This window comes from Callorhinus ursinus, unplaced genomic scaffold (assembly GCF_003265705.2).
Source record: "Callorhinus ursinus isolate GAN/ISIS: 27379988/994484 unplaced genomic scaffold, GSC_fseal_2.0 scaffold40, whole genome shotgun sequence".
NCBI classification, from domain to species: Eukaryota; Metazoa; Chordata; class Mammalia; order Carnivora; family Otariidae; genus Callorhinus; species Callorhinus ursinus.
This window is the reverse complement of record NW_027397102.1, coordinates 142,708-156,325: the sequence shown is the minus strand read 5'-3', so window position 1 is coordinate 156,325 and position 13,618 is coordinate 142,708. Positions and strand designations below refer to the sequence as shown.

The window sequence follows — 13,618 nt, the reverse complement described above, 5'->3', positions numbered from 1 at the left end:
CACTTAGTAGCCCTGTTCCTGTTGCTGGAGGTTCAGGGGCCTAGGGATTGTCTTCAGGTTTGACAGGTTTGGGAATTTGCTGACCATAGCATGACATCCTTGAGCCTCTTTCTCCTGCTGTTTCACTGATTTCTGTTGGCTCTGTGGGCTGGAGGTCGAAGTCAGAGAAAGAGATGTTGTTGAGCCCTGGTCCTTGAATGGGTCCTGCTTGGCATTTCTGTCTCCAACAACGGGCCAAGAAATTCTTCTCATCAACTGCACATCCGCTACCCCCCAGAAATCATGGCTTCCCCCTGGCCTCTTCCTCCTCGGGTCCCTCTCGGGTGGCCACTGGAATGGTGAGGCACCGCTCATCTGCCTCCTGCCTACAAGCAACCTAGACCCCCAAGAGATGGCTCTTAACAGCAGTGACAGTGATCACCTTGGTCAAGCACCGGCTATTCAGCAGGCTTTTCCTACGTCGCTGTCCTTTTCCTTTGTTGGCACTAGCCCTGTCTAGGGGCAGTAGGGGGCTGGATCTTGCAAGCTGGTGAGGTACATATCTGTGTGTCTGCTTCTCAGCCACCTTGGGATGCTTTCCAGCCAGCGATGGGAAAGTTCTCACTGCCTCACACCCCACAGTGACTCGGTCGGTTCCGCAGGCTCGGGGGCTGTTCTGTCATGTGCAACCGCCTAGGTCCAGCCAACACTGCCACCACAAAAAACGGCTTTATTTACCCAAAGAAGGTGGATGGGCAGGAATGAGGGGGAGGAGAGAACATGTGCTGGGCAGATGGAATTCCATGGCCACCATAGTCCAATCAGATAGCACCTATTGCCTTCTGCTGGCATATCTGTGATTGGTGTGGACAGCCAGAACTTGAGTGGAGTGAGATGTCCTGAGGGTTTGATCATTTTTTTCTTTATATCTGAGCCCAAATCCCACGCAGTTCAATGCCTGGCTCACAGTCAGTGAGAAACTCCTATTTATGGGAGGAAAGGAAGGACAGAGGGTGGGGTTGTTCCGACTCTTTTGGAACTGGTCACATCTGACTGTCTTTTTGTTCTACCATCTCTGTCTCAGTTGTGTGTAGGGGAGGGCACATGCACATTTATATATGCATTGATGGGGGCTTTTTCTGCCCAGTTTTATTGGGATATAATTGACATATAACATTGTATAAGGTTAAGGTGTACAACACAATGATTTGATAGATAGATGATACAGGTATACAGATAGAGATATATAGAGATATTACCACAGTAAGTTTAGTTAACATCTATCACCTCACACAGTTGCACATTTTTTTCTTGTCATGAGAACTTTTAAGATCTACTCTCTTAAGTACTTTCTGTATTGATGTTTAATTTGTACTCTTTCTAAAGATCTGATGACACCGATTCCCTCCCTGAACATGCTGAGTAGTGCCTGTGAGCTTGGGTACAGAGTCCAAGCACCTTAGCTTGCTTTTCAGGGCTCCACACCTTCCAGCTCCATCTCCTCCATGTGCTCTTGGAGACCATGATCTCTGTCCACGCCAGATTATTGGGCATGACCAGAAGTGGCTTTGTGTGTGCTAGCATGCCACAGGGCCTTGGCACAGACTGACCCCTCTGTTTGGAATGCCTTCTTTCCTGCCTCCACACGGTGGACTCATCTTTCAGAGCTCATCTTGGGGCTTTCATCTTCTGTGCAGCCTCGCTTGACTCCTACCAGGAAGAGTTAGTGGCTGGGTGCTCCTTTCTGGAGCAAGTGGGACCCTCGCTTCTGTTACACTCTACTCTAATGGTTGCTCACTTGTCCATCCCCTCAGCATTTGGCCCTGTGTGGCCTCTCTGCTTCCACAACACATACTGCTCACCTTTTCTCACCCAGCCCCACACCTCCAACACATCAACACTCCCTGCTCACTTATCACATGGCCTGTCCCTTAGCTCCCAGTGCCAAGTACTTGATGAGGCTTTCACAAGTATTAGCCGATGACCTGGGACCAGGCACCTCATTCTAGAGATTTCAGGTTTTGTTTTTGTTTTGAACATGGATGTGTATTTCTTGGTTCATGTTGGTAACCTTAGCACCTTGAGGGTAGAGCCAAGAACAAACAAGTGCTTGGCTCTGGACCAGGCCCTGTCCCCAGCCCTTGGTTTGGCTTTCCTCAGGGTATCATGGAAGACAGCACTAAGGACAGGGTGCTCTTGATTCCCCCTCTGTTGGGCTGCATGTATGGAGGCTGGGTGGGTGGGAAGAAGAATTGGGGACGGGGGGGGGGACGCGGAAGAACCCCAGGTCTCTAGTTCTCTGGTAGTCTGGAGCAGGGACAGGGTTTCCAGCCCAGACTGTCTGTTCCCAAGGACAAGCTCAAAACCAGCTTATGTCTCCTGCTTCCCAGACCCCTGTATCCCTAGGGACCGGCACAGGCTCCATAAATATTTGTGGCATGGCATTATGAATGAATGAATACGTGTTCTTTATTCCCTCTTCTGCAAGTGTTGCAGAGGAGGGAAGGAGCTGGAAAAAGGGGGGGGGATTCTCTGAGAAAATGGGTCAGCAGGCTGCAGGGGGAGCTTGCCCCACTGGTCCCAGCTCCTGCTCAGAGAAGGTGTTGTGTCTTTAGGGGTGGCGGTGATGTTGGGGAGTGTGTGTGAGCGGAATTGGGGAGAACCCCTGGATGTGAGAAACCCATTTTTCTCGGCTTTGTTTTAGGCCAGGCAAGTGTATTCTCCATGCCACCCACCCGCTCTTGCAAGGTACTTGATTTAATCACTTAAATGTTCTATGGGGAGAGGGGGGATAAAACAAAACCCTCTAAATCTAACCCGTATTCCCGCAGTCCACAGTGGAACCCTTTCCCTGCCTTCCTCTTCATAAATATCCAGGCAACCTGAGAGGCTGTGGACTCACCCCCGCCCCCTTGCCCCCCCCCCCCCGCCCCAAGGCTCCCGCTCCCGCCCCCTCCCACAGCCCGCGGCCCCACAGCCCCGCAGCAGCCGCAGGGGGAACCAAAGAGACAGAAGCCTTCCCAGCTGCCCGGACCACAGACGCCAACACCCCCCGCCCCCCACCACACGCCGCCCGCCCGCCCGCGCCCCGCACGCTAGCCCACGACCGAGCGGCGGCGGCAGCAGCAGGCTGCAGGCTGCAGGCTGCGGCGACTGGCACCGGCGCGCTCCTAGCAGCGCTCGCTTGCTATCCCAAGTGACTTGGACTCGCCAGATCGGCTGGCCCCGGGTCCCGGCCCCAGCTCCCGCTCGCGCCCCCGGCCCGGGTTCCAGCGCCCACCCGCCCTCCTGCACTTTCCCGCCTCTCCGCCCCCCAGCTCGCGGGAAGGGAGGTCGCGGCAGCGGCCTGGCGGCACCGGCGACCGTGGCGACAGCGGCGACAGTGGCGGCGGCGGTGGCGGCAGCGGCTGCGGCGGCGGCGGAGGCTGCGGCGGCGACCGTGGCAGAGGCTGTGGCGGAGGCCTCCGTAGCGGAGGCGGAAGCAGAGGTGGAGGCTGAGGTGGAGGCCGAGGCCTCAGTAGAGGAGGCAGTGGCGGAGGCCACCCGGGGGGAGGCGACGGCCGCCCTGGCAGAGGGGGAGGAGGCGGAGGCCGCCCTGGCGGCAGCGGTTGTGGAGGCCAGCGCGGCCGAAACCGCCGCCGCCGCCGCCGCCGCCGCCGCAGCAGCAGCGGAGGCTGCGGCGCCCTCCTCGGGGGAGGCGGATGCGGATGCGGATGCGGAGGTGGCGGCGGCGGTGGCTGCGGCGGCGGCGGCGGCGGCGGCTGCGGATGCGGATGCAGATGCGGATGCGGAGACCAGCCGGGGCTCCGAGGGGAACCCGGACTTTCCTATGGCCTCGCTGTACGTGGGCGACCTGCACCCTGAAGTGACAGAGGCGATGCTGTATGAGAAGTTCAGCCCGGCGGGGCCCATCCTCTCCATCCGCATTTGCAGGGACAAGATCACCCGCCGCTCGTTGGGCTACGCGTACGTCAACTACCAGCAACCGGTGGACGCCAAGCGGGCCCTGGAAACCCTGAACTTTGATGTCATCAAGGGCAGGCCCGTGCGCATCATGTGGTCCCAGCGGGACCCCTCGCTCCGCAAGAGTGGGGTGGGCAACGTCTTCATCAAGAACCTGGGCAAGACCATCGACAACAAGGCGCTGTACAACATCTTCTCGGCGTTTGGCAACATCCTGTCCTGCAAAGTGGCCTGCGACGAAAAGGGGCCCAAGGGCTACGGGTTTGTGCACTTCCAGAAGCAGGAGTCCGCAGAGCGGGCCATTGATGCGATGAATGGCATGTTCCTGAACTACCGCAAAATTTTCGTTGGGAGATTCAAGTCGCATAAAGAGCGAGAGGCCGAAAGGGGAGCCTGGGCCAGGCAGTCCACCAGTGCTGACGTCAAGGATTTCGAGGAAGACACCGATGAGGAGGCCACCTTGCGATGAAGACATGCCAGGAACGAGCCAGCCAGCAGAGCCAAACCTTGGCTCCCACCCGGTTTACAACCCCCCTCTTTGCCCCCCTAACCCACCAGCAGTGTATTGTATTGTACTGGGAGTGCAGGTCTCTGTCTGTCTGTCTGTCTCTGTCTCTCTGTCTCTCTCTCCCTCCCTCTCCCCTCCTTCCCTCTCCCCCCTTCCCCCTCTCCCTCCCCCTCTCTCCCCCTCAGTCCTTCTCCCTCTCTTCTTCCTCTCTTCTTCCCTTCTCCCCCCCTCCCTTCTGCTCTCCCCACCTCTCTCCTCCCCCCACACCCACCAAGGGCCTGCCAATAATCTTGCTAATCTGTGCCACTTGATAGATTACAGGCTGCCTCTTCTCCTTGTGGTTTGGTTTTAAAAAACATTTTCATTCTCGCTTCGTTGGCTACACAGGTGATACAGTGTCATGGTAGAAACATCAGAAAGGAGAAAGAAATCAGATGAGGGAAAACCAAGAGAGTAATTGTTCCCCATGATCCTACTACCCAGAGACAACCACTTTTTGGTGTGCCGTTTTTCCAGGCTCTCTTCTCTCCCTCTGTCTCCCTCCCTTCCTCACTCCCACCCCACCTTCCCTTTTAACTCACTGTTATAGAATGGTTCACGTGTGTGGTGTTTCTTAACCTGCTTCTTCAGAAACTAAAACCAAACAAAAATCAACCCATTGAACTTCTTCCCATGCTATTCAACAGGCTTCCGAAATGTCATCTTCAGTGCCTGCAGAGTGTATCGATGGATCTTTAACATTTCTGAATCAATCCCGCATTGTTGGACATTCAGGTGGTGCCTAGTTCTTTCCTTGTGTTTAAACCCAACACTGCATACTCTGATGAATGAATCCTTCCTTGTCAAGCCAAATCGCTAGCCTACCCGATGGTCTTCTTAACTGTGGACTTGCAGGATCCACAATAAAATATCCTTGCAGGATATTTTAAAGACTTTTCCTGTGTGTTGCCAAATGGCCCCTTCATAAGCATTGTACTGATTTGCATTCATGCCAGCCAGCGCAGCTAGTAAAAAGAGTATGTCCATTTCCCCTGCATAGTCTCCTGGTCACTGTAATTGATGTGTGTGTGTGTGTGTGTGTGTGTTGTGTGTGTGTGTCTGTGTGTCTGTGTGCGCGTGCGTGCATGTGCGTGTCTTGGCCAGCTTGATGGGCTGCAAATGGTATTTCGCTGTTTGGGGTTGTTTTACTGGATGTAAATGCTCTTTATCACCTCTTTTTCCTGTGCCCACTTCCTGCCCTTTTTTTCCCCATTCTCAGAAAAATCATTCAGCTTCACTGCAGGGAAAAATTAAAAAGCAGACAAGTTAACAGAAGAAATTTAATGTCCCCCCAATCAATTCTAATCACCACCCATATCATTCTGAAACTTTTTCATACATATGTCTGTAATATTTTCCAAGAACTACCTGAAACATTTTTGGCTATATCTCTCTAGTATTTTTTTGCATATATCATATATGTATATAAGAATGTATATACTGTTTTTATATCTGCTTTTTCACAGAAAAATGTGTGTGTATATATGTTTATACACACATACTCTTTATTTCATTTCATGTCATTAAAGTTACTTTTAAAAATATTTCCTCTGGCTGTTAATATAACATTGAATTGACGACTCAATAGATGGACAGAGGCATTAGGTATATGTGCATATATATCCATGTCTCTATGTCTGTTAGTGTCCATGTGAGTATATATATTTTAACTGTTTCCTAATTGTTTAACATCTAGTTTGATACTTCTTTTCCTTTATCCAAACAAAGTAGGCAAAATCATCATAGTGCACAATCTTTGCTGACTTTCAAGATAATTTTCTGAGAAAAAAATACTGCTAAAAGATAAACTGAAGTTGCAAAGATTTGGGCTGACCTTGTCAGGTTCACCAGTACTGTAACAGGACCTAGATAGCTATATTATTTTCTGCTCTTGGTATTGCAATCATTTCTGTATTTCCCTAATATTTTCTCAGGGAAGCAAGAGCATTTGTTTTTATTTATTTTAAATACTTTTAATGCAAATCGTATATGATTATAATAGAAAATATTTTTTAAATGGTAATTTAACAAAATAAAGTAAAAATTCTAGTATCATTCCTAATACCGCTACTTTACAAAATACATTTAAAAAATAGATATCTACATACTTTTTAAATACAATATGAACTCTCATTGGAGGGTATTTTCCCTATAACAATTTTCTGGGATCATATTTCTGAATCATTAAATATTCTCTTAATTCTATTGTTATGCAATAGTCCATTGTGGGATGAGCTATAATTTCTATAACCAATCTTCCTTGGGGTATCTTTTAAAATGATTCTTTTACTTGTAAGATCAATTCTATGATGAACACCTTTGTACCTGAATGTCTTGGAAAATTTTATTGCTTTCTAGTCCTTGCTATAGGAATTTCAGAGTGATAGATATGGACATATCAAATGTTTTCTTGGTTTTTGTCATATGTTTCTCCCTTAAAGATTTTATCAACCAGTAATGTAAAAGAGAGCACATATTCCTGCTGAGCTTCTTAAATTGGTCAAAATGCTTTTTTTAACTTTTATAAAATTTAAATGGATTGTATATTTTTTTATTACTTCATGTTACAAGTGCATTTTTAAGACATGAGATCAAGCACACTAAAATATAAATAAGAAGCAGTTGAGACATACTATCTTATATACTTTTACAAGCTGTATCTATCCATAAGCATTTTATTTTTAAAATTTTTATTTTAAATCCATTTAGTTAACATACAGTGTTATATTAATGCCAGGTGTACAATGTAGTGATTCAACACTTCCAAACAACACCCAGTGCTCACCACCGCAGATGCCCTCCTTAATCCCCATCACCTATTTAACCCATCCACCCACCCACCTCCCCTCTAGTAACTATCAGTTTGTTCTCTATAGTTAAGAGTCTGTTTCTTGGTTTGTTTCTCTCGTTTTTTCCCTTGGTAATTTGTTTTGTTTCTTAAATTCCACATATGAGTGAGATAATATGGTATTTGTCTTTCTGTGGTTGACTTTGCTTAGCATTATATTTTCTAGCTCCACGCATGTCATTGCAAATGGCAAGATTTCATTCTTTTTATGGCTGAAAAATATTCCATATATATATCACATCTCTGTCTATTCATCAATCAATGGACATTTGGACTGCTTCAATACCTTGATTATTGTAAATAATGCTATTATAAATATAGGGGTGCATATATCCATTTGAATTAGTGTGTTTGTATTCTTTGGGTAAATGCCCAGCAGTGCAATTGCTGGGTCTAGGGTAGTTCTATTTTTAACTCTTTGAGGAACCTCCATACTGTTTTCCACAGTGGCTGCACCAGTTTGCATTCCTACCAACAGTGCACAAAGATTCCTTTTTCTCCACGTCCTCATCAACACCTGTTGTTTCTTATGTTGTTGATTCTAGCCATTCTGACAGGTGTGAGGTAATGTATCATTGTAGTTTTGTTTGCATTTCCTTGTTGATGAGTGATGTTGACCATCTTTTCATGTGCCTATTGGCCATTTGTATGTCTTCTTTGGAGAAATGTCTATTCATGTCTTCTGCCCATTTTAAAATTAGATTATTTTGTTTTTTGGTTTTTAGTTGTATGAGTTTTTATATATTTGGAAACTAATCTTTTATCAGATATATCATTTGTAAATATCTTCTCCCCTTCCATAGGTTGCCTTTTAGTTTTGTTGATTGGTTCCTTTGCTGTGCAGAAGCTTCTTATTTTTATGTACTGCCAATAGTTTATTTTTGCTTTTGTTTCCCTTTCCTCATGTGACGTATCTAGAAACAAGTTGTTAAGGTAATGCCAGAGAAATTACTGTCTGTGCTGTTTTCTAGGATTTTTATGGTTTCAGGTTTTACATTTAGGTCCTTAATCCATTTTGAGTTTATTTTTGTATATGGTGTTACAAAGTGGTACAGTTTCATTCTTTTGTATGTAGCTCTCCAGTTTTCCCAGGACCATTTATTTATTTATTTATTTATTTTTACTGAAGAGACTGTCTTCCCTATTGTATATTCTTGCCTCCTTTATCATAGGTTAATTGACCATATAAGTGTGGGTTTATTTCTGGTGTCTCTATTTTGTTCCATTGATCTATGTGTCTGTTTTTGTTTTAGTACCACACTGTTCTGATTACTACACTTTCGTAGTATGTCTTGAAATCTGGTATTGTGATAGCTTTATTCTTCTTTTTCAAAATTGCTTTGGCTATTCAGGGTCTTTTGTGGTTCCATAAAAATTTTAGTGTTATTTGCTCTAGTTTTGTGAAAAATGCAGTTGGTATTTTTAAAAGGGATTACATTGAATCTGTAGATTCCCTTGGGTAATGTGAATATTTTAACAATATTAATCCTTTCAATCCATGAGTATGGAATATCTTTCCATTTGTTAGTGTCTTATTTCTTTTATCAGTATTTTATAGTTCTTGGAGTATAGGTCTTATCTTATTTAGTTAAGTTAATTCCTAGGTATTTTATTATTTTTGATGCAATTTTAAGTGGTGGTGGTTTTTTTAAATTTCCCTTACTACTACTTTATTATTACTCTATAGAAACAGTGCCAATTTCTATGTATTAATTTTGTATCCTGCCACCTTACTTAATTTGTTCATTACTTCTGGTAGTTTTTTGGAGGAGTCTTTGGGATTTTTTATGTATATTATCATATCATCTGGAAATAGTAACAGTTTCTTTTTCTTTATCAATATAGATGCTTCTTACTTCTTTTTCTTGTCTGACTGCTGTGGCTAGGACTTCCCACACTATTTTGAACAAAAGTGGTGAGAGTGGAAATTCCTGAACTTAGAGGAGAAGCTGACAGTTTTCACCATTTAGCTGTGGGTTTTTCATATACGGCCTTTATTATTTTGAGGTATGTTCCTTCTAATCCCACTTTGTTGGGTTTAATTTAACCCCATGAATGGATGTTGAATTTTGTCAAATGCTTTTTCTGCATCTGTTGTGATGATCATAGCATTTTTATACTTTCTTTGTTGATGTGGTCTGTGATATTGATTGATATGCAAATATTAAATAATTCTTTTATACCCAGAGTAAATCCCACTGGTTGTGGTGAATGATCTTTTTAATATTGTATGGGGTTTGCTAATATTTTGAGAATTTCTGTTCATCATCCATGTTTATCAGGGATATTGGTCTGTAATATTTTTTGTGTGTTATTTCTTTGTCTGGTTTTGGTATCAGTGTAAACATGGCCTCATAAAATGAATTTAGAACCTTTCCTTCTTCTTCTAATTTTTTGGAATACTTTGAGGAGAATAAGTACTAACTCTTCTTTAAATGTTTGGTAGAATTCACCTGTGAATTAGTGATTAAAGATGGAGTAATGGAAATTAATCAATCTGGACTTTTATTTTTTGGTAGTTTTTTATTACCAATTTAATTTTGTCACTTGTAATTGGTCTGTTCAGATTTCCTATATCTTCCTGGTTCAGTTTTAAAAGATTGCAGGTTTCTAGGATTTTACCCATTTCTTCTGGGTTGTTCGGTTTGTTGGCATATAATTTTTCTTGTTTCTTGAGGTAGGTCTGTATTGCTATATACTTACCTCTTAGAACTGCTTTTGCTGTGTCCCAAAGATTTTGGACTGTTGTGTTTTCATTTTCATTTGTCTCCATGTAGTTGTTTATTTCTTCTTTGATTGCTTCATTGACCCACTGGTTATTTAGCCTCTTTTTGTTTAATCTCCACACGTTTGTGTTTTTTCCAGTTTTTACCTTGTAATTTATTTTTAGTATCATATGTTGTGATTAGGGATGATGCATTATATGGTTTCTATCTTCTTAAATTTATTGAGGTTTATTTTATGGCCTAATAAATGATCTATTCTGGAGAATGTCCCATGTGCACTTGAAAAGAATGTGAATTCTGGTTTTTTTTTTTTTTTGAATAGGATATTCTGTGTATAACTGTTATGTCCATCTGGCCTAATGTGTCATTCAAAGCCAGTGTTTCCTTATTGATTTTCTGTCTGGATGATTTATCCATTGATCTAAGTGGGATGTTAAAGTTCCCTACTATTGTATTACTCTCAATTTCTCTCTTTATGTCCATTAATATTTGCTTTATGTATTTAGGTAATCTAGTGTTGGGTACATAGATATATAATGATGATATCCTCTTGTTGGATTGATCCCTTTATCATTACATAATGCCCTTCTCTGTCTCTTCTTGCAGTCTTTGTTTTAAAGTCTATTTTGTCTGATATAAATATTGGTACCCACCTTTCTTTTTGCTTCCATTTGCATGGTGAATATTTTTCTATCTCTTCATTTTCTGCCTGAATGTGTTTTTGGGTCTGAGGTGAGTCTCTTATAGGCAGCATATAGATCGGTCTTGATTTTTTGTCCAACCCACCACCCTATGTCTTTTGATTAGAGCACTTAGGCCATTTACATTTAAAGTAATTATTGATAAGTATGTACTTACTGCCATTTTGTTATTTGTTTTCTGGGTCTTTTGTAGTTCTTCTTTGTTGCTTTCTTCTCTTGCTCTCTTTCTTTGTGATTGATGAGTTTCTATAATGTTATGTTTGACTTTCTTTCTTTTTATTTTTTGTGTATCTATTATAAGTTTGGGTTTGTGGTTCCCATAGGTTTCATATATAACATCCTAAGTAAATAACAATCTCTGTTAATTTGATAGTCATTTAAATTCATACATGTTCTAACAAAAAAACAAACAAAAAAGCCAACCAACCAAAATTCTTTTTCTTTTCCCCCTTCTCTTCCCTTTATACTCCCTCCTCCATGTTTTATACATATATATAGTCATATTTTAATCTTTTTATTCATGATTTCATTATGTCTAATTATGGCCATTTCTTTTCCACCTAAAGAAGTTCCTTTAACATTTCTTATAGGGCTCATTTAGTGATGATAAACTCCTTTACCTTGTGTTTGTCTAGGAAACTCTTTCTCTGTTTTTCAAATCTGAATGATAACCTTGCAAGGTAGAGTATTCTTGGTTGTAGGGTTTTTTTTTGTTTGTTTTGTTTTTTAACTTTTAGCACTTTGAATATATCAGGCCACTGCCTTCTGGCCTGCAAAGTTTCTGCTGAAAAATTAGCTGACAGCCTCATAGGTTTTCCTTTGTGGATAACTTTTGTTTCTCTCTTGCTCCTTTTAAAATTCTCTCTTTATCTTTAAACTTTTACATTTTAATTATTATGTATCATGGTGTGGATCTCCTTGGGTTCATCTTGTTTGGAACTCTCTGTAGTTCTTGGATTTGGATGTCTATTTCCTTCCCTAGGTTAGGGAATTTCTAGTTATTTTTCATATAAGTTTTCTATATCTTTCTCTCTCTTCTTCTTCTGGGACCCCTATAATGCAATTGTTTTTTCACTTGATGTTGTCCAAGAAATCTCTTAATCTAATCTCATTTTAAAAATTCTTTTCTCTTTTTGCTGTTCTGATTGTGTGCTTGCTATTATCCTGTCTTCCAGATTGCTGTTATATTTTTCTTCATCCTTTAATATACAGTTGATTTCCTCTAGCTTTTAAAAAAAATTTCAGTTATTGTACTCTTCAACTCCACTTGTTTCTTTTTAATATTTTCTATCTCCTTATTGAAGGTCTCACTGAATTCTTCCACTTCTCCAGCATGGTATCCTTATAATTTTTAGTTTAAATAATTTATCAGGCATATTGCTTATCTGTGCTTCATTTAGTTATTTTTTCTGTTGTGTTTTCTTGTTCTTTCTTTTAAGAAATATTCCCCTGTCTCTGCATTTTACTAAACTTTCTGTGTTTGTGTCTATGGATGAGGCAGAATGACTATTTCTCCTAAACTTGATGGAATGGTCTTGTGTATGGTGTCCCCTATACAGACTGTGTGTGCTTGGTGACTTTTTTTGGGTGGCTGGAGCTATGGCTCTATATACTTGTTACTCTTTTAAATCACAGGTTTTACAGAATGAAGAAATAATAAGAAGAGGAGAAAGAAGAAGAAGAGAGGAGGAGGAAGAAAAAGAAGAAAAGAAGATAATACAATAAAAGAAAAAACAAAAGAAAGAACAAACAAAAAAGAGCAAAAATAAAAACAAGACAAGACAAATAGAATAATAAAATTAAAAAATAAAGTAAATTTGTAAATAAAAAATGTGGCTTATTTTCTGTGCCCCAGCACCACAAGGGCTGTTGTGAGCTTGTGGACCCCGGGGTCACTGAGGTCACTAGCTCACTGTTACATGGACTCTGTTTTGTTCTGAGATTTTAAGGTGGAGGAAGAGAAAGTGTCCCTGCAGCTCCTTGGCTCTTTTAAACCATGGATTTTTTTTTCTGCATCCCAGCATGATGGGAGCTGGTGTGGGCTTGCAGACCTTGGATTTACTGAGGTTGCAAGGTCACTGTGATGACCAGGTACACCTGTTATGGTGTCATGGTGTCCAGACTCTGCTCCAGTCTAGGCTTTTATAGTGGAGTAGGAATGTAAACCCTGTCATTCTCCAGCCCCTCTGACATGCAGAGCATCCCCACAGCTCCTTAGCTGCTTGGCAGAATTCTAGTGTTATCTCTTTTATGTGTTAGTTGCTTTGTAAAACCACAGCTGTTTTTTTTCTGTGCCCAAGGACAGAGGTATATATTTCTAAGCCCTCAGCACTATTCCTCCCTACTGCCATTCACAGTGTTGGGGGTGGGGCATTTTGGTACTGTGCCTCCATCTTTCCTGCTTCTTTTGCTGTTGTTTCAATCTTTGATTGTTCAGAAGCTGTTCAGTCAGCCCTCAGTTCTTATTCAGGAGGAATTGTTCTATAAGTAGGTGTAGTTTGGTGTGTTCCATGGATGACGTGTGTTCGAGGTCTTCCTACATTGTGACCTTGGACCAGAGCCTATTTCTGGTTTTCCTATTCTGTTTCATTGATTTATTTGCCTTTTCTTTCCCCAAAATCACACTGTCTTCATTCCTGTAGCATTATATTATGTCTTGAATTCAGATAGTGTTAGTTCTTCAACTTTGTTCTTCTTCAATATTGTGTTGGCTATTCTGGGTCTTTTGCATCACAATACAAACTTTGCAATCAATTTGTCAAAGCCATAAAATAACTTGCTGGGATTTTGATCATTGTCTAGGAAAGTTTTCTTGGACTACTAGAATTTCCAAGATAAGTTAATGAGATAGAGT

At 42.2% G+C, this 13,618-nt stretch overlaps 1 protein-coding gene across 2 annotated transcripts; it reads left to right on the top strand.

The window, feature by feature from the left end:
• The first annotated feature begins 3,665 nt into the window (after positions 1-3,665).
• On the top strand, positions 3,666-12,587 carry PABPC1L2A (poly(A) binding protein cytoplasmic 1 like 2A). Of its 2 annotated transcripts, XM_073880885.1 has the most exons (3): positions 3,666-4,463; positions 9,183-9,344; positions 12,400-12,587. In XM_073880885.1, exon 1 carries the CDS (start codon positions 3,809-3,811, stop codon positions 4,409-4,411), a length of 603 nt encoding a protein of 200 aa, XP_073736986.1. In that variant the 5' UTR covers positions 3,666-3,808; the 3' UTR covers positions 4,412-4,463; positions 9,183-9,344; positions 12,400-12,587. The 2 variants fall into 2 exon arrangements, with proteins under 2 accessions (XP_073736986.1, XP_025723051.1); XM_025867266.2 differs by lacking the exons at positions 9,183-9,344; positions 12,400-12,587 and adding an exon at positions 5,137-6,356.
• The last annotated feature ends 1,031 nt before the right edge of the window (positions 12,588-13,618 follow it).